The 27550-nt window shown below is 37.9% G+C and overlaps 1 protein-coding gene across 3 annotated transcripts; it reads left to right on the top strand.

The window, feature by feature from the left end:
* Positions 1–6045: 6045 nt before the first annotated feature.
* Positions 6046–25746, top strand: dyrk2 (dual-specificity tyrosine-(Y)-phosphorylation regulated kinase 2). Of its 3 annotated transcripts, none has more exons than XM_067426892.1 (3): positions 6046–6254; positions 17058–17188; positions 21877–25746. In XM_067426892.1, the coding sequence occupies exon 3, from the start codon at positions 21898–21900 to the stop codon at positions 23467–23469; it is 1572 nt and encodes a 523-aa protein (XP_067282993.1). In that variant the 5' UTR covers positions 6046–6254; positions 17058–17188; positions 21877–21897; the 3' UTR covers positions 23470–25746. The 3 variants fall into 3 exon arrangements, with proteins under 3 accessions (XP_067282993.1, XP_067282991.1, XP_067282992.1); XM_067426890.1 differs by lacking the exon at positions 6046–6254 and adding an exon at positions 16075–16459; XM_067426891.1 differs by lacking the exon at positions 6046–6254 and adding an exon at positions 16429–16568.
* Positions 25747–27550: the final 1804 nt, after the last annotated feature.

The following is a 27550-nucleotide window of genomic DNA, read 5'->3' as shown; positions in this document are numbered from 1 at the left end:
TTTGATAAGCTACCTGAAAGTTCACTTGAAACAAACAGAAAGGGTAAACAACAGTCCTCAGTTAACATTAAAAGTTTATGTAGAGAATAGAGATAAGGCCTGTGAAGGAAGCACAAAGGCGTTTGAGTTCCTCTAAATTATTCTGTGGGAAGAAAAGGCTAAAATGTGTAAGAGATAATTATTTCTTTCTGTCCTATAGGAAGAGGAAGTTAAACCAAAATAAATAGTCTGATGTGTATTTTGTAACGTATCTTATAAAAAACAGACAGAAGTAACTCTAAATTTAGACTCTATGACCTCTCTACATTACTTTTTGAAATGATTATTATTTGGTTTATTTGATCATATTGCTATTGCATTTGATAAAACCAACAAGCCACTCAAGGTAATTGTTTTAATTTTGGCACAGTGCACAGCTATGTCTCTAAAATGACTGTAACGAAGGTTCTCAAGTGCCTTATTTCTCTATTAAACAAACATTGTGAGCATCCGATGAAATAGTAAAATTCCAATGGTTTGAATTATACTGTAAGAAAGAAACATACGTGTATGTGCAACAGCTGCAGTACATTTACAGACGGCTCTCCTATGTGGAGGTCATTCATCTGCCTATCAGATTTCTAGTGAAATGTTAGGCTTACAGCAGCAGTTGCTACTTCAGTATTAGACCTGCCTTTAAAACTGGAAGGCCACCATTATGGTCACTAGGGCACACGCTCCAAATCACTTACAATGAGGTGTCAATCCTATGCATATGTAAGCCGTATGCGCAATGTTATATGATCTCTACCAAAGCATCTGTGTATGTCTTTATGCACTTACTCCTAGATTATTGCCTATCTAAGATTATCTAAAGCCATTGTGAAGCTATCACCACTTGTCCGTTTTTGCTCTGCTGTTTGTAATCTATAGTTTGAGCTCCTCCTCTGTTCCACCCTAAAGTGACATGCACCCGCGTGCTGGAACAACACCTGTTCACAGAATACTGCATCATGCGATCTTTATCTCTCAGAGGGACCAGCACCCTTTTTTTGTGCATAGTGAGATTTTGCACTGTGCCAGTGTGTCCATGTAACTTTCTATATTTGACTGCAAGCACAGCAGTGCCACAAATTACCACCTCAGCAGTCAGTATCAATTCGTGAAGATTACGACAGTGTCAAATCTGTAACCAGAAGACCTATCATCAGCAATAACCAATGTAAGGGTTGCATATGCTTCTAAAAGTAGCTGTTCTTCTTTCAATCAATTATCTTCTGAATATATTTATTTATTGAAATGATAGCACAAAACTGCTCATCAAAAATGCTTGATTTATAGTTTTATACTTGAAAAATAGTATCATTCAACTGAAACAGAGCTACTATCTAACTGATAGAAGGCTACATCTAGTTATTTGAGTACTTTTATTGAGTACCACATAAAACAACCAGTAAGAATGTACAATAAGGTGCAATTGGTTAACAGTAGCCACGTTTACATGCACACTTTTTTTGTCATTCTGATTAAAATCATTCAGATTGAAAGATTTAGTGGACTGTTTACATAAGACATTACCTAATGTAAAGCGATCTGGTGTTTACATGTGCTGACTTTCAATTGCATTTTCATTCGGATTGGACTTTTAAACCGATTACATTGCTCCATGTAAACGCACCTATTGTTAAAGCACCAGGTATCATGACATAGGCAATGACTTCACAGCAATTGGCAGAGGAATTATGGGTAGTAATTCGGATGCTGGATGCATTTGTAGCTATTTGGCAAATAAATGAGCACCGTACGGCTGCGCTTCACTGTAATTTGGATGCATTTTAAAGATCTAGACTTTTATTACTGAAATGCTGGCAAGTATTTAAAAGAGCAATATATTTCATAACTGCTCAAAACATTAAAATGAGCATGTAAACATTTGAAATTATTACGACAGTAATATATTAAAATATCCAAGCAGTTCATGTAAATAAGAGAATTAACTTATTTCCTCTTATTTCCATGTGGATTTTTTAAAAAAACGTGAGAAACGTCCACGTGAGAATCCATTACCATCCGAATACGGCTTTAGAGAGTGCAAGTCTGGGTGAATGGGTTCATTTTGGATCGCACTGTGCATGGGGCCTGTTTTTGGAACTGCATCATTCAATAATTTCATAAAAGCCTTTGCCAAGACTGCCAGAGCACATCTCCCCATGTCCATCAGCACATGCTAGGCGCTTGTCTTTAAACGGAGTCCTCTATGACTTCCGCAAGGGCCTGGTGCACCGTGGGCCAGAGAGAGCTGACCAAGACATTTATTTAAGGACATCTGCATGTGTGCATGGTAGTTAATTTTCACCAAATGAATTTAACTTAGCACTGATCCAAAATACTCAAATAACCGGGAGGGTATTTTGGACAAGATTGAGTTGTTCACTGCAGTGGATGTCTAATCAGTGGCAGGTGAGAAATCACATGGACTTGGCAAAACAAACGGCAATTATTTACAGCAGATGTCCTTTACAACCTCTCTTAAACAAATGACTAGATTTTATGTACATTGCTGGCTATAAAAGATCTATTGACTGTAGTACGCTACATACTAATAAAGACATTATCGAAAATTATGTCTGAAATCTTACCCCCTGTAAATTCCCTTATGCTTCATAATAATTATTTCCAACCAAATGTTTTCTACAAATCGTTGAATCTATCTGCAGAACTTCTTTCTGACATAATTCAAAATCAACCGATTTTGCTATGACAGTTAAGCTCACGTATGAAGTCATTGCACTGCAGTCTCAAAGCCCCTTGAGAGTCAGCGTAGCTAATGAAATTATTCTCCAAGCCTCGGGATAAACAAACATTAAAGACCAGTGATAGAAGGAGTGGGAAAGAGAGTAGAATACAGATTAGCCTCCTACTGGGTAAAGCCTGCTATTTAAAAGGAGACACGGGAGGTCTTGTCACCACTCCGTGAACATCATGATTAGAAACGTAATGTAACTAACTGCCTGATAGTTAAATCAGATAACCAGTGTTGTCATGACACCATCACTGCAGAGACAGAGTGATCGGGCTAGAAATTGTGTGGTTCATGAGAAGACGGCACATTTTTTTGTCCTGCGCCAGCCGAGAAACCGCCATTGAGATAAAAGGGAACCCTGAACACACACAAAATAGAGAGATTATGTATCTGGATATAAAGTCTGGCCCCATCCCCCTGGACTATTTTTCATTAACAAAACCAGTATCATCAAAAATAAACCCATTTCAGGGATATCTGTTAAGGTGTAGAGAAAATGTAATTGTGCATTTCTATTAAAAAGTAGCTTATAGCACCTTGAAATAATTTCATGATGGAAAACATCATGATAATGCATGCTAATTTAAGTCCAACTGAAACATTTGGCAACCTTAAAACTGCCCTACTTTGTGGGTCAGTGAGTTCTTTGAGCAATTCAAAGAGTCGTAAATGACCACAGGGCTGTTTCTTTAACAACAAAAGGTGTTTGCCCCGAAGGGCTATTTCAGGACGCGCAATATTCAAAGAATGGTTGCACTGTTGATTCACCTGCATCTACTGTGAGTCAGCTTTATAAAGGCCAGTAAGGAGCCCTGTACAGCCTCTTAACCTTGTGTGAGTGTGTGTGTGTGTGCGCGTGTGTGTGTGTGTGTGTGTGTGTGCGTGCGTGCGTGCGTGCGTGCGTGCGTGTGTGTGTGTGTGTGTGTGTGTGTGTGTGTGTGTGTGTGAGAGAGAGAGAGAGAGAGAGAGAGAGAGAGATCAGGTAAACTAATCCTGCCCTAAAGAAAGAGTAAAGAGCAGAGGGGACAGCTGGATAGGTTTAGTTAGAGTCTCGCCGTGCCATGAAATGGCTACCAAAAATAAAATTATTTGTTTCTGGAGGGTAAAAGGAAGCTCGCTTGCTCCTTTAAGGCTGTTAATAGATGTGCAGTGGAGCAGAAGGTTAGTTGTTGGCTAAAACGGCAGGTGAAAAAGGACTTCTTTTTTATATTCTCCCTCTAGCTTTCCGAAGCAGCTCAGGGGGACAAATATAAAGGGTTTCTGGGAATTGCATGGCATTTGTAGGGCAGCATGGGGCAGGGCGTGGAAGGGGACAGTACAATGTAGCCGGCGGAATTTCTCAGCTGATCTGTACTGTCTGGGAAACAGGTCACAGTTACAACCTCTGACCTCACAAGGGTGGACACCCAACCTGTCACTCAAATAAGCAACATCACTACCCAGCTGATCACACCCCTGACTCCTAAACAAATAACTCCTAAATATATAAACAAAACACAATGAACAAACAAAGCTATGTATTAAGAGTGCAGACCGTATGCTTTACATGTAACTAAGCAACAAAACAGTGGGTGCTCATGGGAAAACATGGAGAACAGATTGGTGAAAATGTTACGTAATCTTTAAATGTGAGCCACTCATTTGACTAGTGCAGTTTGTGATCAGTGTAAGGAGTGTAACTGTATAATTGCTCTGTGTGACTTGAGTTATATTAAGGCTAAGGACACACCTGAGGTTACTGTGACAGCTCGTATGTCAGTAAGTGTACTTCATGATACTGTACGGTTAACACGTGGTTAGGGCAAAGTGAGGTGGATTAGTTTTAATCTGAATTACTGGACTCCTCGCTGTGCAGGGCATACACTTGTGTCCATGGGGAAAACTTTGGCCTTAGGATCACGGTGGGTATCCATCTGTGCCGTGAGGATGACGTGCTGCTATATACGCACTGTTGTACAGACACTATGCCCGCATAATCACACTGTGCCATCAAGATAGAGACCATCATCCTTTATGATTTCGTAGTAACGACAGCACAGATGGTCACAGATGGCAGGGTGGCATGGAAAGACGCAAGACCCTACCAACTTTCTGATTATTAGCATTGGACCTCACACACTACATATGTGCACATATCCTCTTGGTTACCTCTTGTAGTTTTGAGTTTTGTTGTAAAGGAGAATTATTCTGAATGTCAGACAAATTGGTGAACATCACAAAGAAATGAACGAAAGATTCTGAGCCAAATATACAGTACAGGCAAAAGTTTGGGCACATTACTATTTGTAATGTTTTTATTGTGTTACTATTGTGTTACTATTTGTAACACTCCTAAACCTTGTGGAAAGCTTTTGAAGAAAAAGTTGAAGCTATTATAGCTGCAAAGGTTGGGCCAACCCTATATTAAACCCTATGGATTCAGAATGGGATGTCATGTGAGGAAGTCCCAACTTTTGGCAATATAGTGTTTCGCCACCAGACAAAATAAAAATTCTATCATTAGTTTTGGCTGAGCGAAAAGATGAAAGAATATACATTTTATAAATTGAACAATTATTTTATGAAAACACACACACACACACACACACACACACACACACACACACACACACACACACACACACACACACAAACTGTCCCCTTTAACCAATTACAAAAATGAACTTATGTCGTGCATACTAGTTTTTGTAAGTCGCTCTGAATAAGGGAGACTTAAAAAGACTTAAACCCTTCTAGCATATGATGATAATGCTAACATAAATGTATGTTAGAGACTCACAATATGATGATAATGTAAAATACAATTTTATGTGTAGCCTTGTGTTTTCTACAGAAGCTTTGCTGTCATTTATAAGTAAACAGTTACGTTTCTCTTGACTGAATGTGTGCTGATGGAGAGACTGTTAATCCTGTTGTCAAACCAGTGTGATACAGAATATAGATCTTTTCATGCACTGTGAAAATATAGCTGTAGTGTTGAGTAGTAGAAGATCAAACACAGAAAATGGTGGTTCATACAGAGGATCAATTACAGAGACAGTACTCATTACTTTAGAAGGAGGAGCCGAGCAGAGCATCTTTCTCTTTCTAACACACACACAATTTCGTTTTCAACCCTATCAATTATTAAGCAGTGTAATTTTACTTTGTCACACATCTACTACTAGCCTTGTGAGCTTGGCTAACAGAAGGCTTGGGTGATCATACGTGAGGTAACAAGTCTCAAGCGCCTCGTAATTACAGGGATCTAAAAGCCAATGGGGCCCAAACCACATCAACTGCTGCAAATGTGTCTTTTATTGTCTTCTCTTCCACGTAATGACACATTTTAACCAACAGAGGTGAAGAATGAACAGGAAACTGGTTGGATTGTTTGCCAGATGGAGACGATCAATGTCTATCGGTGAAGAATGTGATGAGCTGTGTTTAAAACCTTCGCTAACAATATTGCATCGGAGGCACATATTTTAAGGTAGGCAGAGGACAGTTTTAAACAGAAATGGAGCATAACAGTGGTGGGTTTTAATAAATAGACTTGGTCTATTTATTATTATTCACTCAATTTGTGAATTTTAAATTAGGCAGCGCTGAAAAAGAAATCAATATGACTCTCTTGGGAAAAAGCAAGAGCCGAAGATTAGAAATGCTGCTTTATTAAAACCACTAAGATTAACCATTAAGATTGAGGAATTTGTCACAATGACAGAAACCTTTAACTGCACTGGCTATCAGAGAGACACAAAGTATGTTTCTTTGATAAAGATAAAAAGTTTTATTACTGCTAAGTGTGATTAGCTATACAAAAAAAACCTAATGAGCTTTCTAGCTGTCCACATAGCATTCTGGAGCAGTATCCTAACTGATTTTGGACAATCTACATATAGGCAACAACTACAGGGATCATACAGAAAAAAACTTTTTTAGGAGATTGCACTGATAACTGAGTTTAATACAGGTGACATGAGAACCATTTGATACTCTAATAAACAAATTTGGGGTTTAATGTACATTTCAGGGTTACACTTTATTTTAATGTGTATTTTAAATGTAACAGTGTAATTATATATTTTAATACTGAGAAATATTTAGTACTACATGTGCTTACTATAGGTTTAGGGTAGGATTACGGTTTAGGGTTAGTTCCATGTAATTATGCATAATTTATTGTTATTACTGTAAAATAAAGTGTTACTATTTCAGCATTGAATTAATTATATTTAGCTATTTCTCTTCTTTTATTTTGGATTTAAGAAGGATTTTTTATTTTTTTGGATTCTAGCTTGGATTTAATTCTTTAGTTTGTTGCTGTATATTATGGGAGGATACACTTCCTTAGAATTTAGTGAAAACAAGGTATCTGAGGAGGAAGCTGCGTAACTGAATTGATTCACTTTTGGACCAGCCTTCGTACTGGGAGCAAAGCTACTGTTTGAGGCTTGCAAATGCTATAAAGAGGCATCTAGGTTTTGGTGAGTGAGTCTCCAGTCATTGTATTTAAATATCAATAAAAAAATGAACATCAGATAAGACTCTGGCAGTGTCCATCCCTCAGACTGAAAGACAAATAATGAGATAACAAAAGAGCAAAAGGGCACCACACCTCATGTTTATCTTCGGTTGATTATACTGTGATAACCAAAACTGCACATTACACTCCATCGTGGTTACTCTGGTAGAGTGAATGAGAGTGTAAACACAGCTGCAGGAAATTCAAAGCTTTTTTTTCACCCTAGCAGGAATGGCTGTAGTACTTTATATCATAGCAGTGTCAATTCATTTGCTCCATTGAAACATTTCAGCAGCTTCCCTCCTGACACTGAAGTACAGAGTTTGTAGTCAGCTGCGCTGTTCTGTTGCTTTGGTGCCGAGGGAAGTTAGTGTGATGGATGCCACTTTCTGCTCTCCCTCAGGCTAAAATATTTTTTTATGAATGAATGTGTTCATACAAAGCTCTGTGTAGTGCATGCAGTTTTTGGTGTGTACAAAGATAGCATATAACTCCTGCCTCTCTGGGATATATATATATATATATATATATATATATATATATATATATATATATATATATATATATATATATATATATATATATATATATAAAGTCTTCATCAATTTGGTTAATACGCACATTAATTCACATTACACTGAAAGTGATTTCTTTCTGACTTTCTGTTTTCTGAATTATTTTGACTTTTTGTTCAACTATTCCCAATAGCCACTGTACGATAAACATCAGTGAAGTGACAGTTAAACAGCATGGGATATTTAAAAAGGAATGCTGCATCTCAGGTTGGGGGTCTGGTGTCTCTTTTCATTCGTGCAGATGGATCTCCCGTGCTAGTTCCACCCCCGCATTGAGAGATCATGTGATTGGATGTTATACTCTATTCATCACTCTTCTAATGAGCTCATTGGTCCACAGGTCTGTAGTTAACCTTGTTTGTAAGAACAACACTTTGGGTAATTGAGCCTTCAGCATCATCAATCAAATGGATGTGCCAAGAGCCATTTCAGCTTGGGCTTCTTTTTGTTTTAGCTATGCCAAAGATGGTGGCATGTTACCAGCCATCGTTCTTTAAACAATAGCTGTAAATTTAAATATCAAAAACAAATTGTAACTTGAACTTACACCTGTTCCTGTCTTGTAAACTGGTAAGTAAACAAGGCCTCTGATATTCAGGTTGATAATCAAGATTCATTGTTGCCAGGCAACACATTATTTGCACAGTCCTGGACTGTGTCTGTAGTTTGTGTAAGGGCTACTCGGTGGACACAAGATTACAGATGGGCTCAGTGATGGCTTTTTACATCAAGCACAATGCTATCGTGTGCCCAGAGAACATATGTGCACCGTGAGTCTCTGAAAGTGGCTCAAACTGGATTACTGCAACAGAGTAGGACAAATGTGTGCTTTGTTAGTTAGTTCCCTCTGTAATCAATCCGTTTAGACACTTTATACAGGCCAGATGTTACTCCAGCGATCATGGTGACAATGCTTAGAATACTAGAGGCAGTTCGGCTGAATTTAAGATGAGAGAAGACTCAGAATACAACCAGGGTTTCCAATGTGTCAACTAGTGCAATAATAAACACCCCCTTCTTCAGCACTGTGCTGTGAATAGCTTTGCATCTGCATGCAAAACCATGCCCCTGGCCAGAAGGGTATCCCAAAGGCAGGGAATACTGGGAATGAGAGATGCTTTTACCCTTAGCTCAAGGCACTAAACTATTCAAGTATGGCTAATGTTCCCTGTGAGCTTTGACTCCAATGCACAAATGAAGATGCATCAAACCCCTCACTGAGCAGTAACAAACCACAACCCATCCATGCAAAACACACTGGAATTTGTAAAATGTAAATCTTGTCAATCTAGGTCTTGTCAAATGCAGAGAAAGCATTTTAATTCTGTCCATGAATACATTCTTGCAAAACTTTGACATATATGTAAGTATGAGAAAACAGTGTGAAGCAGTATGCAAAAAATTGTGTGATTTATAGCACTGTTACATTTTGAAGCGTAATTCTGTTTGAGTCACTGCCTCTCGTCTTATATACAGTATGTATCATATTTGATTCACTGCTGCTGTGAATAGCCAAAGCTTATGATTTTCAGAGGCGTTTCTGAGCTTTTCTATAAGAATCCACCAGATGGCTGTAAAAAATAAACCCTGCTAAATATGTGCAGTGTGGGTGAATATATGACAGCGGAGCTGACAAAATATGCTCCATTGCCTCAGGCAGCTTTCTTGTACACAGAGAAAGAAAGGGACACAATGTGACCGATTGTTTTGTACATGTCAGTCTTGAGATTTTATCCTGAAAATTTGAATTATCTGGTCACAAAGTGACATATTTTTCATATTTCAACTAATATATTTTCAACTGATATATTTTCTTTTTTTTCACTTGCAAGTCATATTCATTTACACTCTTTGTGGACTTATAAATACCATATGAATAACATGTGAAGCATTATATTTAATGGTAATTCGTGAGTATAGGGAAGTGGGTTGAGGTAATACAAACAGCACTGAATTCCCTGTCTAATACTATTTTCAAAGGTATATATACTTGCTGTCTATTCGTGCGAATGCATGTTTATATTTGCTCAGACAGTCTGCATGGGGAGGGAGTCTTCATGCAAATATAGTCTAACGTGTGAACATGACTCATTTATTGCGTAACCATCCACCATTTATTTTGAGTCTCTTATCAGTCAAGCTGTGTGTCAGAAGTGTTGATTTGCAAGACAGCTCTCCAGCCTCAGTATCTATTGAATTTTTTTCCATTGATGTGAGGGGATGACAACAGATCGAATCACTAAACACCACACAGGCTCATTTCATAAACCTGACTGTATTATTAACCAGATGGCAATGGTACTTCAGCCATCTGCGCTTTTGTTTTGGCCCAAAATCCTAATTGACCAAAAGGAGTTTGTTGGTCCTGATATACACCTGCCACCTGTTTTAAGCTTTATGCAAATAGAGTGAATATAATAGTTTTTGTCTGCACTGGTACCTGACTGAAATGGTTTTTATGTTGGTGGGTCATTTATTATATGTTTATATATAATAGGATGGAGTACTCTAATGAGATTAGGGTTGAATTCATTGGTGTACTGGTCGGTCATACAATAACTGATGAAAGGTTTTTGTCTGTTGTGAATACAAGGATATTGTTAGCCTGACAAGCCAGATCCACATCAAGGTTTGGTCTGGGAACTCACCATTGGCAGGGCTCAATCCGAGGGGCGGGATAAACGGTTGTCTTTCAAACTCCCTCTGCACGAAAGTGGATGGCGCTACAGCCAACCACAGAAAAGTGAAGCAGAGCTAATTGATGGATTAAACTTTTGCCATATCTGGTCGGCAAAACTCAGAACACATTTTCCCTTCTTAAGAATGACTTCAGTGCCGTTCTTTATTCTTTTCTCAAGTTTAACTCAAAGTCTTCCAGAGTCGCGGCCAAAGCCGATTCGAAAGACCGCCGTTCACCAGCTTCTTTGTTTACAAGTAGCATGCTGAACTTCCGCAACTCTGCTGTCATTATGTTAAGCCACCGACTCTATACACAATGTGATTGGCCTGAACAGAGTTTGGTTTTTCCAGCTCAGAAGTCTATGGAGAGTTGCTAGACTACACTCGCAGCAAATTAAATTTGCTGCCGCTAGGGTGCGTATAGATTTCTAGGCTAGGATATTGTAGCTCTGTTCCAATATCTAGTGAGCTCTCTAGCTGTCTATAACGACAGCAGCCTTGTAAACTGTTAATAAGTGCTTTACATAGGCACCAACTATGTGCCACACAAATACTTGACTCCTGAAAATGTATTCCAATAGAGTTTGATGTCAGCATGTTGCTAAGCTAACAGCATAATACTCTGATAAGAGTTGTAATAAGCTCATAAAAATACTATGTAAGATAATCTACTTTATCTTAATGTTCTACTTGCTATCATGTATTAATTATTTGTCTCAACCGCATTTACTTGGCTTTAGAACAAAGCAAGAGTATACAGAACTGAGGATGTGCTTTTTATAGTCTATTGTTAAGCAATGGAAAATGATGGAAACAGTAAAAACTCTCAGGTGTGTGTGGGTGCTTTTGAAAAGCTCTCAGGTGTATACTATCTGTCCCCAGGACTGGATATTATGAAGAGGTGTTTTGTCTGCAGAGTTCATTATTGTTACAGCAGAACATGTGAGGTTATACACACTTTAATTAGTCACCAGGGGGAACATATACTTGGATCTTTGGTTCATTGAGGCTTTTAGCAGACAGCTTTTGTGTTTCTTTTTCTTGTCTTTTCAGCAAAATGACTAGTACAGAAAACTGCCTTATATGGTAAACCTGGGTTTTTTGTGGTCTGTCTATAAGCTATACTGTTCCCAGTTTTAGGTTGACAGAGAGATGTATGTATAGAAGAAAGCTGACTAACATACACTGCAATCTAACATTAAACTATGGTGTGAGAACCATCTACCCATGTTTGCTGCATATTTATCCACATTTTCTGAAGCTTTTTACTGCATCCATGTGCCTGAGAGAGCATGTTGCCAAGTGGAGAAAGCTCAGTCTGGAATCACCACACATTCCCAGAGCACCATTCTAATGCCTGGATGCTCCAGTAGTTCTAAAAGCAAAGCAGCTAAATATAGACCAAGGCTTGCATCCTCCCCCTAAGCTGATGGCGTAAGTACAAGACATCATGCTACTAAACAGGGGACTACCATTTTATCAACCCATTATCATATCCATAGTCTGTGCTTCAGACAGCCTGCCCACAATCTGTTTGCTAACCATCTGATGCATATTGCTCACAAAACAAGGAAGTGCTTTGTCAGTCTGGACAGTTCTAATCTGATTGGCTGGCTTTACACAACTTCCGGGAGCAAAGGGGAGCAGTCCACCTGAAACAAAGTAATGTTTACAAGGTACTGGGCTGATGCAAGAAATGCTTTTAAGGATGAAATAATCACTGGATTTGCCAAACGTTTGCCAGGTTAGTGACATCAAGTATTTAAAAAATATTGAGTTTTGTTTGTGGCACTTAGTAACAAGTATAGTCTGCTTTGTTTACTGAGTTATGTCTGTGTTTCCCAACAATTTTCTAGGATTTTCTGTACGTTTCTGGATTGTTGCAGTTAATTAAAATAAAAATTTTTTTTTTTTTTTTTTTTTTTTTTCTTCATGGTTGTCTGTTATGGTGTATTTCAGATAAACCCGACTGTGACACCTATAAACATAAGGAATTTTGGTTGGTCGCATGCACTAAACGTCAGTCAGTCTGTCTAAAGGAGCTGAACTGTAAATAATACCTATGATTCCGTTGCTATCGCACTTCTGCAGGTCCTCCTTTCACAGCTTTTAGTCTTGAGTGCCATGCCTCAGTGATTGGGTTCTATGTCTCAGCAAATGGGTTCTGTCAGTCCTTTGATTTCTCACTATCAGAAACTACTAAGGCAATGATGTGAGAGTTAACACAACCCTAAGATCAGCCCTTCCCATTTAAAATGACCAAATGCTGTTATCAAAGGCCCAACTCCTTAGCTTTCTGAGGTTTCCCAGTAACCCCAGTGACAAATGCCATGACAGCCATCCCAGCATACCCTGCTGCCCTCTGACCAAAGCTTGACATGTGACACTATTAGCTTTCTTCCTGGGGGGATGGACAGGGGAGATGGTTGTGGCTTGTATTTATTTAGCTTTTTATTTAGCATTTTACTTTTTTAATGTGTGCACTAGTACACTCTTTACACTGCACCTTGGTTTCTTGTTTGTATTAGAAACTGAAAGTTAAGCCAGATTTGATAGTAAATTCTCTGAAGAACTGCCTCATATTCAGCGCTGATTTTTATTTTATTTATATTGTTTTGTTTTTTTGTCTTGTCAGGCCTAGCTGGATGAAACTGAGCCTGAAACTTTAAAGGGCTATTTCATTGAAAAATGAAAATTAGCCCATGATTTACTCACCCGTAAATCATCTTAGGTGTATATGACTTTCTTCTTTCAAACAAATACAATCAGAGTTATATTAAAAAAATGTCCTACCTCTTTCAAGCTTTATAATGGCATGTGAATGGCTGTTTCTGTTTTGAAATCCATAAAAGTGCATCTATCAATCATCAATGTAATCCATACAGATTATCCATCTATAACTTCCGATAACAGTCGTACATGAGTTCACGAGAGACTGGCGTTCCAGCGTATGATGTAGGACGCTCCGGTGAGAATATGCTTTTACTTGTACAAACCAGGTTTTGTTTTGCTCAATCCTCTGTGCTTCAGTGTTCGTCACCGGGTCCGGAATTTACGCTACGCCTGCGTATGTCATATATGTTGGAGCGCCGGTCTCCCGTGAATGCGCGTACGACAGCTAGCGGAAGTTAAAGATTACACTTTGTGGAGTTTTAAATATGGATATTTTTCTTACACAAATGCATCACTTTGCTTCAGAAGTACCCCCAAACGCCCCCCCCCCCCCCCCCCCAAAAAAAAAATGGATTATACGTTTATGATGGATGGATGCACTTTTTTTATATAACTCTATTTGTCTGAAAAAAGAATGTCACCTGAATTGAGGGTGAGTAAATCATGGGCTAATTTTCATTTTTGGGTAAACTACTGAGCCTGAAACTGACGACATCTCCTACATTTAAAGTTAGGGGTGCATAATCATTAACAGAATCATATCTTTTGGGATGTCAGATACCACTATCCAAAGACTGAAGTAGGATGATCTGCATCGTGTTGAAACTCCACCTACTCCAAAAGATCAATCATTGTTGTGATTTATTGATGAATAGCTTGTTAAGGATTCTTAAGAACAGATAATCATACAGATTCAATCACATCACATATAACCTAATCACTGTAGAATGCGCTTTGATATGTAGGCTGCATATGATTTATTAACTTTTTTTATCAGTAGTCCTTTATAATGATTCACCAGCAGCAGTTAGTGAACATAATTTTTGTGTAAAAAACATAATCTAATCTTTACATGGCTCTGGTTTGGGAACTAAATGTACAGTTTAAGTGGAGTCTGTTGCTGCACTCACTCCACCCTCTAGTGGACAGTAATTTCATTTGGCATGCCAAAATAACACGTGCTGATGTTGTAAAGAGAAATTAATCATTTAAAATTGTATATGCATTTATGTAAAGACACACACCAAAAAAACATTATTCAGTTTCAACAGGAAAGTCTGGAAAAATTATTATGTATAAGTGATCATTTTGTTCCTACGTAAAACGTGTAACCAGTGCGGGGAAAATAGTCAGTTGGTCAATAAGACCCAATAGTTACAAATTATGTTAACGTAATTTAATATTATTTAAGGCAATTTGTGGGCGTTGCCTTTTAAAGAGATTTGACTCAGACATCATCTTTCAGAGGGGCAAGCTAGAATTAAACAGCTCTGTTCATGTGATTAATTACCGCACCCATAATGTTCACATGAAATCAACTTCTGCACTTTAATTTATTGACAACTCTCTGACCCTTCAAACTCAAACGCTACATTGAAATTGTGTATGATGTGAACAGGATTGAAAGAATGAAAAACAATTTTGTGAAATATAGCCTATATTATGCATAAACAAACTATGTGGCATCAGGTGTACTTGTGCTCTATTTGTTCATTTGTATGTGGTTGGTGGACTCTGGGAGTCCTCTGGGAGTATGGCAAGCTATATAAACATGTTTTTATTTTGGTAATAGAATTACCAACATTGTAACTTTTTTAACAATTAACAGAAATATATAGGGTACTATAAAACAGTTATTACAACTTACTAAAACAAGTACTAGTATTTAATGGTAAAGGAATAATGGAATACTGAATAGATAGGCCTACTAACCATCATTTGAGTAAGTACCTAATGGTTACTGGTGTCTAATCAGGGGTGCCCCCCCCCCCCCACACACACACACACTTCCCCAATAACCAAAACTAGCAAGTAAAACCCCCCACCCAGAAAGAAAGAAGACGAAAGATTTACTAGAATATCATGCTGTATTTTAGTAACAGTAAAGGGGGTCGCACACATGACGCAAAGCTCAGTGCTGTGCAGCTGGATCGAATCTTTAAAATTCGAACACATTGTTTTCAATGAGTGTACACACGCCGATGGCGGCATTCGGTGCCTGTCCGCAGCAACTTAGGAAGTTGTCTAAAATCATGCCATGCCACAGAGCACCATTTCAAGGTTTTATATTAAATGTATATTATATTTTCCTCAAATCGTGCATATCCTCATAATGTACACTGATTTCACCCTGTGCTATAAGATACACCCATCGTGCAGCACTTCGGTCAGAAGTCGATTCCAAATTGAGCTTGCACATATATAATGTGCGTGTCCGGTGTGAGATACCGAAGCTTCACATCCGGTGTGCGACCCCCTTTAGGCTACACTGTGGTACATTTTGTTTGGTAAAAGTGTGCGACCCCCTTTAGGCTATACTGTGGTACACTTTGTTTGGTAAAACTTAACTGTAAATCATGATAAATAATCTAAAGGAATAATTTTTCACTATTAGTTTTATTACAATGGTGGCATGTTTACTTCTAAATGGGCAGGCTGCTGTTTTTCACAACAAATGCTATATAGATTATATAAACGTTAATGCTGACCAAATCTGTGCCCTTGTTTCCAATAGACACCAGTCACTATTGCAATAATTATAGATTATAGGCTACTATTCATGTATAAATGTAAAAACGGCTTGCCGCACAGGGAGGGGGGAGAAAAGAAGGTGGAGGCGAACGAGGGTGATAGATAAGTCCAGACAACACCCTAAACCGGTTTAAAGTATATTGCTAGTTACTGTATGTGTGTGAGAGAATGACCTGGGCTGGTCAGAATATCCTAGGCCCAAAAGTGCGGAGTAGTACAGGGCCATGCGTGCGTCTTTGTTTGTTTTGCACGTTTCCAGGCGATGATAACGCGAATTCGGTTAGCGTTTGAGGAAGCAGCCCCTAGAGTTGGCTTGCTCAGGTCTGGATGTAGCTGATTGGAGTAACAGCAGTCAGAGTGGGTGATCACAGGGAGGAGGGGAGAGACTCTGAAGTGGCTTTTCTGCGTGCGTGTGTGTGTGTGTGTGTGATTCTCCAGCGGCCATGTTAACCAAGAAACCCTGCGCTGCTGCTACCGCTGTCTACCCGACTGGTAAGGAACCCAATTCCCGGATCTAAGAGGGCGACGTCGGGCACATTTATTCTCCGGATCGGATTGTGGAGATGGATTATTTATCCGATTTAAATGCTTCATAACGCGTGTAAGGCTCGCAGCGTTTCGTTTCATTGCTCGTGGTGGCTATAGGTTTTAGTACAGTAGCTATGATCTCCGGAAACACCTTTAAAACCGTCCGTTTTTTTATTTAGTGAATTGTTATTGTTGCTATAGCGACTATATAGAAACCAAGTGCTTTGATAATGGCTCTTATAATTAGATTTATTGGGCGGTTATAGCTCATGTGTTTGTATAAGTTAAAGGTTTTCGTTGTGCTAATGTTGATTTTCGTTTGTTAAAATGGTGCACACATTATTCTGTTCACTTTTTTATTTTATTTTATTTTTAAATAAATTTATACATCTGAATGTATCGATAGCCTATTTACATGCAACGTTAACGGAGCTACGTTCAGTTTTCCTTTTTTTCTGGATGAACTAGTCATTTTATTATCTCTTTTGTCTTTTAAAAATACTGACAGGTTAAAGCAATTGTGTGAACATTTTCCCGAATTCATGTTTACTAATTTCCACAGGCAAAGGGGGTGAGATTTGCCAGCTACAGTCTTCCCCCGGACTGGGCATCGGGGGACCCCGGGCTGGAGCAGGGACTGAAGCCACATCACCCGTCACATTACCACCACTCAGGAACAGTAACTCTCTCACGGTAAAATTAACCTTTTTGTTTGCACTTTCCACAATGCATGCCTCATCCTTTGTTCTTTTAATCTGAGTTTTGCTACAATGTTAGCATCTATTTTGGCTAGTGCACCATGGTGTGAAGAACCAAGGGTTTTCAAACGTTGGCTATAATGGCAGGGAACACAATATATGATAATACCCTTCTTAAAATAAAGCTTGCTATGTATCTTAATGTTGAAAGACCCATTAATACTGTGTCTGAAGCATGGCATTATAATATTTGCTAAGTTAAGTAATTAATTAGCTTTTATATTGTCACTGTACTAAATCCAAAGCAAATTATTAAAATATTGACTTTGTATTAGTTCACTGTGTGTTTTCCAACCTTTATAGATAATCTTTGTGGTAATTGCACCTGAAAAAATATATTTTGAACCGATTTAGTGCTTTTCACAATAAATGTTTCACTGCACTTTTAACTTTTATAAAGAGTACAGTTCCTTACAAATTGCAGTGAGCAAGATTTGAGGTTAGAGGTTATAGGTAACGCAATAGCTTTGACAAATACATTTATTAAAGTCTTTTTTTATAGCATGTGTTATCAAGGGCCCTGAAGTAATGGTCCATGATTCATACACAATGCAAACCTCTTTTGTTACTTGATTTTGACATAGGGTATTGTTTATGCACATCTTTTCTTCTACAGTAAGTGACTTCATGAATGCAGTGGAGTTCACAATATCCAAACTGTATGGCACGTTTGTGAAATGTGCAATGCATGACAGAAAGGGTCTTTTCTGAGCCTTATATGGATATATACTTACAATGTTTGGAAGCTATGCATTTTTAAGAGACAGTAGCAAGAAGACTTTGACAGTAGTTTCAAGAAGTTGAAAACAAAAATGCATCATTTAAAGCTATGTTTTGATGAATAAAATATATTTTTTAAGGAAAGGCATGGATAATGTGGTTTAAACAGCGAGAAACACTTAGATATGAAGTATCAGTAGTAATGATCAGTAGCTCTCTCAGTCATTGGTAGATGTATTGTGTGGAGATGTTGCCATTGGTGGGGGATGGGACATTCTCAGGCCATCAGTGTGAAGCCAACAGGCACAGCTGAAATCTGTCATCTAGTGAATTTTCTTGTGTAAAGCTATACATCCAAAGATGTAATCCATTGAAACTGTATGGCAAAATGTTTTGCATGGTTTAGAAATACAAAACTTGATGTTTTACGTGGAAAAAAATAATTTTGTTTGCTAAAACCCCTGCAAAGACAGTGAAATGCTGGCCAATAAGATTATTAGTGATGTTTAAAGAATTGCAGTTTATGTAAATGTATTTGACACATCACTGAATTAACTAAAAGAATTGGATCAGTGCCATTTATGACTAAGTATCTGTGAGTTCTTTATTTAGCTGTCATTCTAATAGGGGTAAATATAGAGACAGACTCGCATGGTAGGCACATTTGTATGTGCATAATCTTACAAGACAAAACTCCCGCCACATGTAGTGAATCAAATTACAGTTTAGCATTGTATTTGCAAATCTAGCTCTTCAATCAACATTTATAGTTAATGACATTTAATTGCTAAGCTAAGATGAAAATATATGAATGTCAATATGTCTTGTTTCAGTGTATAAAAAAAATATACTTATTGATTGAATAAGAACCTTTTTAGGCTACAGATCTACAGATGCCAAATAAGATGGGAATAAGCTTACTGGGAATTATAACTTCCACCTTGCTTTCGCTTATTACTAATAGTTATGATTTGTGTCATGATGAGCTATGATTTGATGATGCTAAAGTTAACAGTAATGATTTTGACGCTAACAGTTTACATAAACAAATTAGAGCTGATATATATATATATATATATATATATATATATATATATATATATATATATCTTAAACTTTATTTCTGATAAGCTTTCAAATGTCAAATTCACAGTCAAGTTATGTATGGCATTTAGTAGGACATTTAGGGACACACTCTGTATTTATGTCGGTTTTGAAGCTATTTGGAAGGTTATGTTATAATTATATGAGAGTTTTAGATCGGTCAGCCACTCATGTATGAAGACATTCTGGTCCTCAAGTTTTATAGTAATTACAAGGACAGCAATACTTATTCTGTCTTTATTTTGCTGTATGTTAAAATACACAAATTTGAGTCTCATACACTTCAGTCCAGTTAACATCATTAAGGGCAGTTGAATCACAGCCTTTTAGCACTCCTCCCAAGCCGTATATGTATTTAGCAAAGTAGGTGAGCATTAGAATGATTGCCATGCTTGCTACATTTCCCAGGCCAAATGTGTCTTTTGTTCAGCTCCAGTTGTGTCCTCTACAGCTGCCAGCAAGCATGCATTTTCCACGACCCCCCCACCTGTTCAGATCTGTTTGAATAAACCAGCAGGGTGACCAAGTACAACTAAAGGTTGAAAATGAGTCTTTATATATTAGGGCCGGGACTTTAACACGTTAATTAAGATTAATTAATTACGTGACTTTAACGCGTTAATTAATTACGCAAAAAAAAAAAAAAAAGTTTAACCACACTTATTTTTGCACCGCGGAACGTTTTTCAATGAATGAGTTTCGACGGACCGATTATACTGGAACACCAACTAGCGCTCCGGAGTCACGACAACAACAAACCATGAGTGAACATGAACGAAGAAGCTGATGAGACTGCTTTGCTTGGCCCCGTGGATGGGAAATTTTGTTTTAAAAAACAAAAGAATGGAAGCGTCGTCAAGAGCATGGTTGTGTGCAAGCTATACAACAAGGAATTTGCGTATCACCGCAGCACATCGAGCCTCAAATATCACAAATGTGCTTTTGCTACACTTAATGGCAAACATTGCGCTGGTCTGCTGGACTGAAATAAATAAACAATATTTTGTCGATTAAGCTTATGTATTCAGTCATTATTCAATGGTATACTAAAAATCCATGTGAAAAATTACTTCTCATTGTTCTCAGGTCAAATATTTATATGCAATTAAAATGCGATTAATTTCGATTAATTAATTACAAAGCCTCTAATTAATTAGATTATTTTTTTAATCGAGTCCCGGCCCTTATATATATATATATATATATATATATATATATATATATATATATATATATATATATATATATAGAGGCTAATTTTAAATCTTCTCTTGTGTATGGTGCATGAGCTCAAAAGTTAGTCAGTGTAACAATGTCTGCAGAAGCTGTGCACAATTCTCAGAAGATGTCCCTGTAGAACGCATTTACTCTTTATGATGGCTGGCAAATTATTAAGAATAAATCTGTTTAATATTTAAAATGGTATGATGTATTTATGACACTATATATCAGTTTAAGATTAGATATTGGTTACTTTTATGTTTATATTTGAATTATACAGTTTTGTAAAATAGAGGCTTGTTATTAAACAGGACATCAGGACTGCTTTAGTGTTTTTAGAGCAGATTGTATCAGAGCCTTTGGATTTTATCTTCAGTCAGTAGTGTAGAAACATCTGGCCATCTGGGTATTAGAGATGGGTTGAGATGATTAAAAAAAAAGGATCTGTTAATATCAAAAGTCTTGTATTGCCCTGATATGTTATTTACACTTGGGGATTATCACTATCTGCATTTGAATACGGAAAGGCTGAGATTAGACAATAAAGCACATGAGCAACAAAGTTAAATCATGAGAATTATCATTTAAAACACAAAAATAAACACCAAACCATTAAAACTACCTGGCTAAATTAACAGGACAACAGTGATATAAAGGGGAGTCATGTTCAAGAGTGTTGTTCATGTATAAGAGTTTATATTTTTGTATAAAATGGAAGTTTACCACAAACATCTGACTAAGGCAACAGGATGTCCTTGTGAAAACAAGATCCAGAGGTAATCACATTATCAAGGAAGTAAGCATCTTGCATGGCAGGAGATTCGAGAAAGCAGGAAATTCATGTGTAATGTCTTTAAATAAACAAGAAGACAAAAAAATAAAATAATAATAATAATCTTCCACGTCTCCCATAGCTGAAGTTCAAATGCTAAAAACAAGATATTATCTATCATCAAATAGCACTTGAATGGAAAGATTAAGAATTTACACAACACATATTGGATACCAAATATCAACCAGTTATGTAGTAACATACTGAAGTAAATTATTCAAACCAGCAGGACCCATCATGTTCAGTCGGAAGTCAATGCATAGTAAGGGATACACATAAGTGCCCAGTGTGTTTTTATTCTGAAAATGTTGTCTATCAAGCCATACTTTTCTCTCTATAGATTATGTCCTTAATTCTTTAGGTCTTTAGTTTAGTAGACTTAATTTTTATTGATCCCACAACAATAGACAAGGTGGATTTAGTTGTATGCAAATAAACGTAGAATTAAATTTTTGAAAGCCTTGCAAAAAATGTTTAGTCATTCTTACAGCAATGTAGTTTAAAGTGACCTGTTAAAAGGGTGTTTTAATATTTTGTTTGCTACAGGAGACTAGACTTAGGATACTTCTGCCATGATCTACAGGGTTGGAATGGCTTGGATATCCAGTATCTTAAAAATGTTCTAAGGCTTACTCTTTTTATCTCAAATCTGAATGTGCTATGTATTATCATCTGTGTGTCCTCAATTTACTTGGAGGAAACAATCCTGAAATGATTCCTCTTGCTTTTGTTTTTATCTTATCCAGGCTGGAGGCAATAAGCACACAATGAATGACCATCTGCATGCCGGGAATCACCAGCAGATCCACGTTCAACAGCTGTTTGAGGAGAACAGTAACAAACGGACAGTGTTGACTGCACAACCCAACGGGTTGACACCCGTAGGTAGAGCAGGTTTGGCCATGCCGGAGAAGCAACAAGAAAGCAGCCAGTGTCGACAAGGCAGCTCGACTTCCATCAAATCAACTGAAAGCAAAACTAAGCCAGCGCCTTTGACTCCTGAGCAGGCCATGAAACAGTACATGTCTAAGCTTTCAGTGTTTGAGCACCAAGAGATCTTCAGCTACACTGAGATCTATTTTATAGGTCCAAATGCGAAGAAAAGACAAGGTGTAGTTGGGGGGTCTAACAATGGAGGTTATGACGATGATCAGGGCTCCTACATTCATGTGCCCCATGACCATATTACATATAGGTATGAGGTCCTAAAGGTTATTGGTAAAGGCAGTTTTGGCCAGGTGGTGAAGGCCTATGACCACAAGAACCACCAGCAGGTGGCCCTGAAAATGGTGCGCAACGAAAAGCGATTCCATCGCCAAGCAGCTGAGGAAATTCGCATTCTGGAACATTTGCGCAAGCAGGATAAGGACTCCACCATGAATGTCATCCACATGCTGGAGAACTTTACATTCCGCAATCATATCTGCATGACGTTCGAGTTGCTCAGCATGAACCTCTATGAGCTCATCAAGAAAAACAAGTTTCAGGGCTTTAGTTTGCCACTAGTGCGCAAGTTTGCACACTCCATCTTGCAGTGTCTGGATTCCCTGCACAAGAACAGAATTATTCACTGCGATCTCAAGCCTGAGAATATCCTTCTGAAGCAGCAGGGTCGCAGTGGAATAAAAGTGATCGACTTTGGCTCCAGCTGTTATGAGCATCAACGGGTCTACACTTACATCCAGTCACGCTTCTACAGGGCCCCAGAGGTCATTCTGGGAGCTCGATATGGGATGCCAATTGATATGTGGAGCTTAGGTTGTATCTTAGCGGAATTACTTACAGGGTACCCTCTTTTGCCTGGAGAAGATGAAGGGGACCAACTAGCATGTGTCATAGAGCTGTTGGGTATGCCGTCCCAGAAGCTACTGGATTCATCTAAGAGAGCAAAAAATTTCATCAGCTCGAAGGGATATCCCCGTTATTGCACAGTCACAACCTTACCTGACGGCTCAGTGGTGCTGAATGGGGGAAGGTCACGTAGGGGCAAACTCAGAGGTCCACCAGGCAGCAGGGACTGGGTGACAGCACTTAAAGGCTGTGATGACCCCCTCTTCTTGGACTTTCTCAAACAGTGTCTAGAGTGGGACCCATCCCTGCGTATGACCCCTAGTCAAGCACTTCGCCACCCATGGCTCAGAAGACGCTTGCCAAAACCTCCCACTGGGGAGAAAACCACCGTAAAGCGGATCACTGAGGGTACTGGTGCTATAACTTCAATCTCCAAATTACCTCCCCCCTCTGGCTCAGCCACAAAGTTAAGGACTAACCTGGCACAAATGACTGATGCCAATGGGAATATACAACAAAGGACAGTGTTGCCAAAATTAGTCAGCTGAACACTACTTTTTTCCATTTAAATGATGTTACTGATATTGGAAAGCTGAGCATTCAGAAGCGTGGGATTTTTAGGAATGAGAGTCATTAATGCATATACACCATTAATGAACTGCTCTGTAGCACCTTTAGTTGGATTTTTTTAGGAACGCTCAAATGGCCAAGAAAAGGGGGAACAACACTTTAAAGTTTTTATCTCAGGGCTTTGCTGAATGCTGCTTTGAATGAGCATTCATACAATCTGGTCTATAATAACAAAAAGTCCCACTTTGGTTTAATGCCTACATATTGTAGCATAAAAAAAGTAAATCACGGAGACACAATGAAGTTACTGTAGGATGCATTGTTTTGTGTGCTTCTAAAGTTTTAATCGCCACCCTCAGATCATGTCAGATAAATATTGTGTTAACGGACGATGGTTAAAAATGCTATTCGATCTGAGACCTGTTGCATTGCAGCCTGATTGTTGTCAATATCAAGACTAGAGAAATTTCTTGTCAATAACAAGAATAGAGTGAACATTCTAAGAGACTTTGTAAGAAAAACAGGTAAAATGGAGAGTGGATGTTGCAGACTGTTATGAGGTAGCAAAGGAAACAATGTTTACATAATAGACTTGGTATGTGCCTATATGCCTCTTGACATTCCTTAAAAATATTAAATGAGGAAAAGAGAGAGTGTCTAGATTGATGGCAAGTTTAAAGGAATTTATGTGGTTAAATGGAGACGATACTTAGCAGTACTTGACGTTCATGTAATTATAAGCTATTCGCTGGAAGAGTTGCTTTTGACATTGTACTGTCCTGGAAGGAAAAAAAATGGTGCTTTACCTTTTTTATTTATGATGTTTTTTTATATATATATTGAAATGTAATGCTTATGGAACAAAACAGTGTTGTGTAATCAGTTGAGTGAAGATTTAGTTTGCAGAACATTCTAGAATGTTTTTTTTTTTTTGGTCTTGTCTCTAAAATGAATGCTTTTTTGCAGTGACTAGGACTAGAATTTAATAATAGGAAAGCAGGATATTGCATTTACTTGAATGCAAGAAAATAATAATTCAATATATATTTAGATGGACAAAATTATGGCAGAGTATGTCACAATTCAAATCTCAATCAATTGTATAACCACCAAGACAATACAGATGGCAACATTGCATACCCTCATATTGTTACATAACCATCGTGTGGACTTGCTAATATCAGGCCAGAGTTAAAATGCTTAAAGGTTGTTCCCTTTTTAATAAGTAATGTTACAAATAAGTAACCCCTTCACCTCCCAAATCTAGAACAGTTGGATTTGAAAAAGAACATTTCACTTTAGAACACAAAGACTGGCCATTTGTGTAGCATTTGTGACATGGAAAGAATAATTTGACTGACATGGGTGTAAAAGCTTAGTAAGTTTAACTTATTTCATTTTATTGTGTCAATGAAGAGCTAATATAGGTGGAACCAGTGGCCTGAATGTGGCTTGTATATCAATGGATTGATTTACTATGTAATGCACAAAAAATATATATCTGCCACTACTTTGAAATCCTACTCTAGCAGGAGGTAGTCCTGCTTACTTTCAGCCAGTCGTGGATTGGGGGGTGTGGAAGGAGGTAAAACTATGGGCTGTCAGGGAGACCAGCAAAGCTGTAATGCTCATGTTGATCCCTCCACCCTCCCCCACTGGAGGCTGGCACAGTGCCCACCAGGCCTACTGCACACTGCACAGGGGCTCAGGCCCTTTTGGACACCCATAGTGCTTTACAAATGCAGAAGTTACCTGCCAACATCAGCAGGCATTTCACAATGTACTTTACACTGTTTTTATTGTTCTGTGAATTGACAGCAGTGTGGAATAATTGTGCCCTTAGGTTTAATACAATGTGCCTTTGGTTATCAATGCCATTCATTTGATTTTGAAACAACAGTTCTCCCTTCCATTTACTTTGAAATATTCATGGTGATTCTCTTGCACATGTTTGAGCATTGCCCAAAGATACTTCCCAAACCTCGTTAAATGGGACTTGGGAACAAGTGGCCACAAATGGTTGTACATACAGTTCAGACACTCAATCTTTTTTCTATGATTTGAGAGGAGGAATAACTTTAGGGCCCTTTTCCACCAGGGATGTCTTAGTAAGAGACAACAATCACTACAGTGACATAGAACAAGTGTCTTCACCACTGCATTCGTGTTGTCTTAACATCACAAGTATTCAAGGAGATGCATTTGGTTGATTTTATTACAATAGAAATAACAATACATTTTAATATTTTACCTCAGACTGTTGTAATATTCTTGTACTTTACGAATCCAGGGCATTTGGTACATACCAAAGTGCATTCCTTTCTGTGTTAGTGGCTATGTGGGAAAAGAAGCCAGATTTTCTCTTTTTAACTGATCAAGAGGCCATTCAAGCCACTCAACAGCATGTCTTGAGAATGATAATCTTCAGTGGAGAGGGAAGGATGCTTGAGCTCTATTAGACAGTCACGTCACCTGTTAAAATGTCTGACGGATGTAGCATACCTCTAAACCTCTTGTTACTTTGACATGGCTGGATGTATCTTTTGAGGAGTAAAAACTGCAACCCCATAAAATCCAGTGAGTCGGTTGTCATCCTAGTGTGCAATACAGTGGTAGCATTGTTGGGGAAAATCAAACCACATGGCTAAAAGTTACATTTTAAAAGGATATGCTTTTTACAGTTTTTAATGTATGCCCTAACTCTTGAATCTAGCTACCCACTGTCAGCTTCGTTTTTTTAAAAACAAATCTTTAACAGAGGAACAAAGTTGGCATTGTTTATATTCAGCCACAGAGATGTACTGTACATATGTGAACTTGTTGACAATTCGATGTGGATGTGTACATATGTATAATGTTTTAATTTTGTGAAATGCTGCTGAAAACACTACATATATTGCTGTAGTGGGGGTTTAATGTTGGCGGCCAGTTTAATGATACTGTATGTATTGTACAGCTGATGGAAGAAGAGGTTTTTCTAGTGATCATTTGTTAAATTTTATTGTGTGGCTGGAATATATTAATAATAAAAGTTTTAATGTCCATCTTTACAAAATGTGGTTTGTCGTGACGTCTTTAAGCAATATAAAGAAACTAAAAGCTAAGCTAACTAAGGGGCCATTTATACTACACCATTTGGTACTAAAAACAAAACTTTTTATGGGTTTTGGCAGTGCATTTACAGGTCAACAGCGTTTTAGGGCACCTGAAAACACAAAACGGTTTCAAAATGCAAGGTTTTAAAAATGGCACTGTCATGGTTTCCGTGTGAACTACAAAAACACAAATTTGTGAATTTAAAGTAACATCGAAAAAAGACACACACAGTCAGCATTGCCAATTTAGCTACTTTTCAAAGCCTTTTGGACTGCTAGTTAACATGTAGTCATATACTATTTTCTTTGTCTGACAGAAAATATGCAAATAAGACAGATTTAATAGATATTTGGCTATGTAGTAAATATATTAAAATACAGTATGTGAGCACAGACTAGCAGAGAAAATGTAGTAAACATTTAGCTTCTAAACAAGCTTTAGCTACTTTCCATTGAAATTGATTTACACATCATTTTGTATTGTCCCAAGAAGATATGTGGGCATCTATATGCCCACAAATCTTCTGGGCATCCCCATTCTGGGAAGGGCTGGGCATCCCTTAGTCAACATTCAGGTACATAGTTTACAAATTAAGGGAATTTTGCAATGTTTCTGTTCCTCCTAAACTCAGAATGACAGTTTATCTGCAGGCAACATTTGATAGTTTAATATAATAATGTTTATACATTTTTGATGAATATTAGCAATGGAGTAAAAGCTAAGAAGAACTTTGGTGCATGTCAGCATTATTGATAAATCTACAGTAATACAGAAATAGCCTTTGCCATCTTTATCATGTTGTATTAACGTAGAATGCTGTGGTTTTCCTTGAGGGAGATTTCTTCAGGGGCAGAGAGAGATATCGCCCATGCAACAACCATGCGTGTGCTATTAATAAAGCTTTCAAATATTGAGGGACTATAATCCAAGTTGTTTTACTTGTAACAGGCAGTAAAAACTCAC

Source organism: Pseudorasbora parva, chromosome 20 (genome assembly GCF_024679245.1).
Source record: "Pseudorasbora parva isolate DD20220531a chromosome 20, ASM2467924v1, whole genome shotgun sequence".
In the NCBI taxonomy this organism is placed as follows: domain Eukaryota; kingdom Metazoa; phylum Chordata; class Actinopteri; order Cypriniformes; family Gobionidae; genus Pseudorasbora; species Pseudorasbora parva.
The sequence above is the reverse complement of the archived record's forward strand: the minus strand, read 5'-3'. Positions and strand labels throughout refer to the sequence as shown.

Excerpts from the sequence above, each read along its gene's own strand:
- dyrk2 (XM_067426890.1), top strand. The coding sequence starts at position 16,411 with ATGTTAACCAAGAAACCCTGCGCTGCTGCTACCGCTGTCTACCCGACT. Across the intron at positions 16,460-17,057 it reads TACCGCTGTCTACCCGACTG|GCAAAGGGGGTGAGATTTGC; the intron begins GTAAGGAACCCA and ends TAATTTCCACAG. Across the intron at positions 17,189-21,876 it reads GGAACAGTAACTCTCTCACG|GCTGGAGGCAATAAGCACAC; the intron begins GTAAAATTAACC and ends TATCTTATCCAG.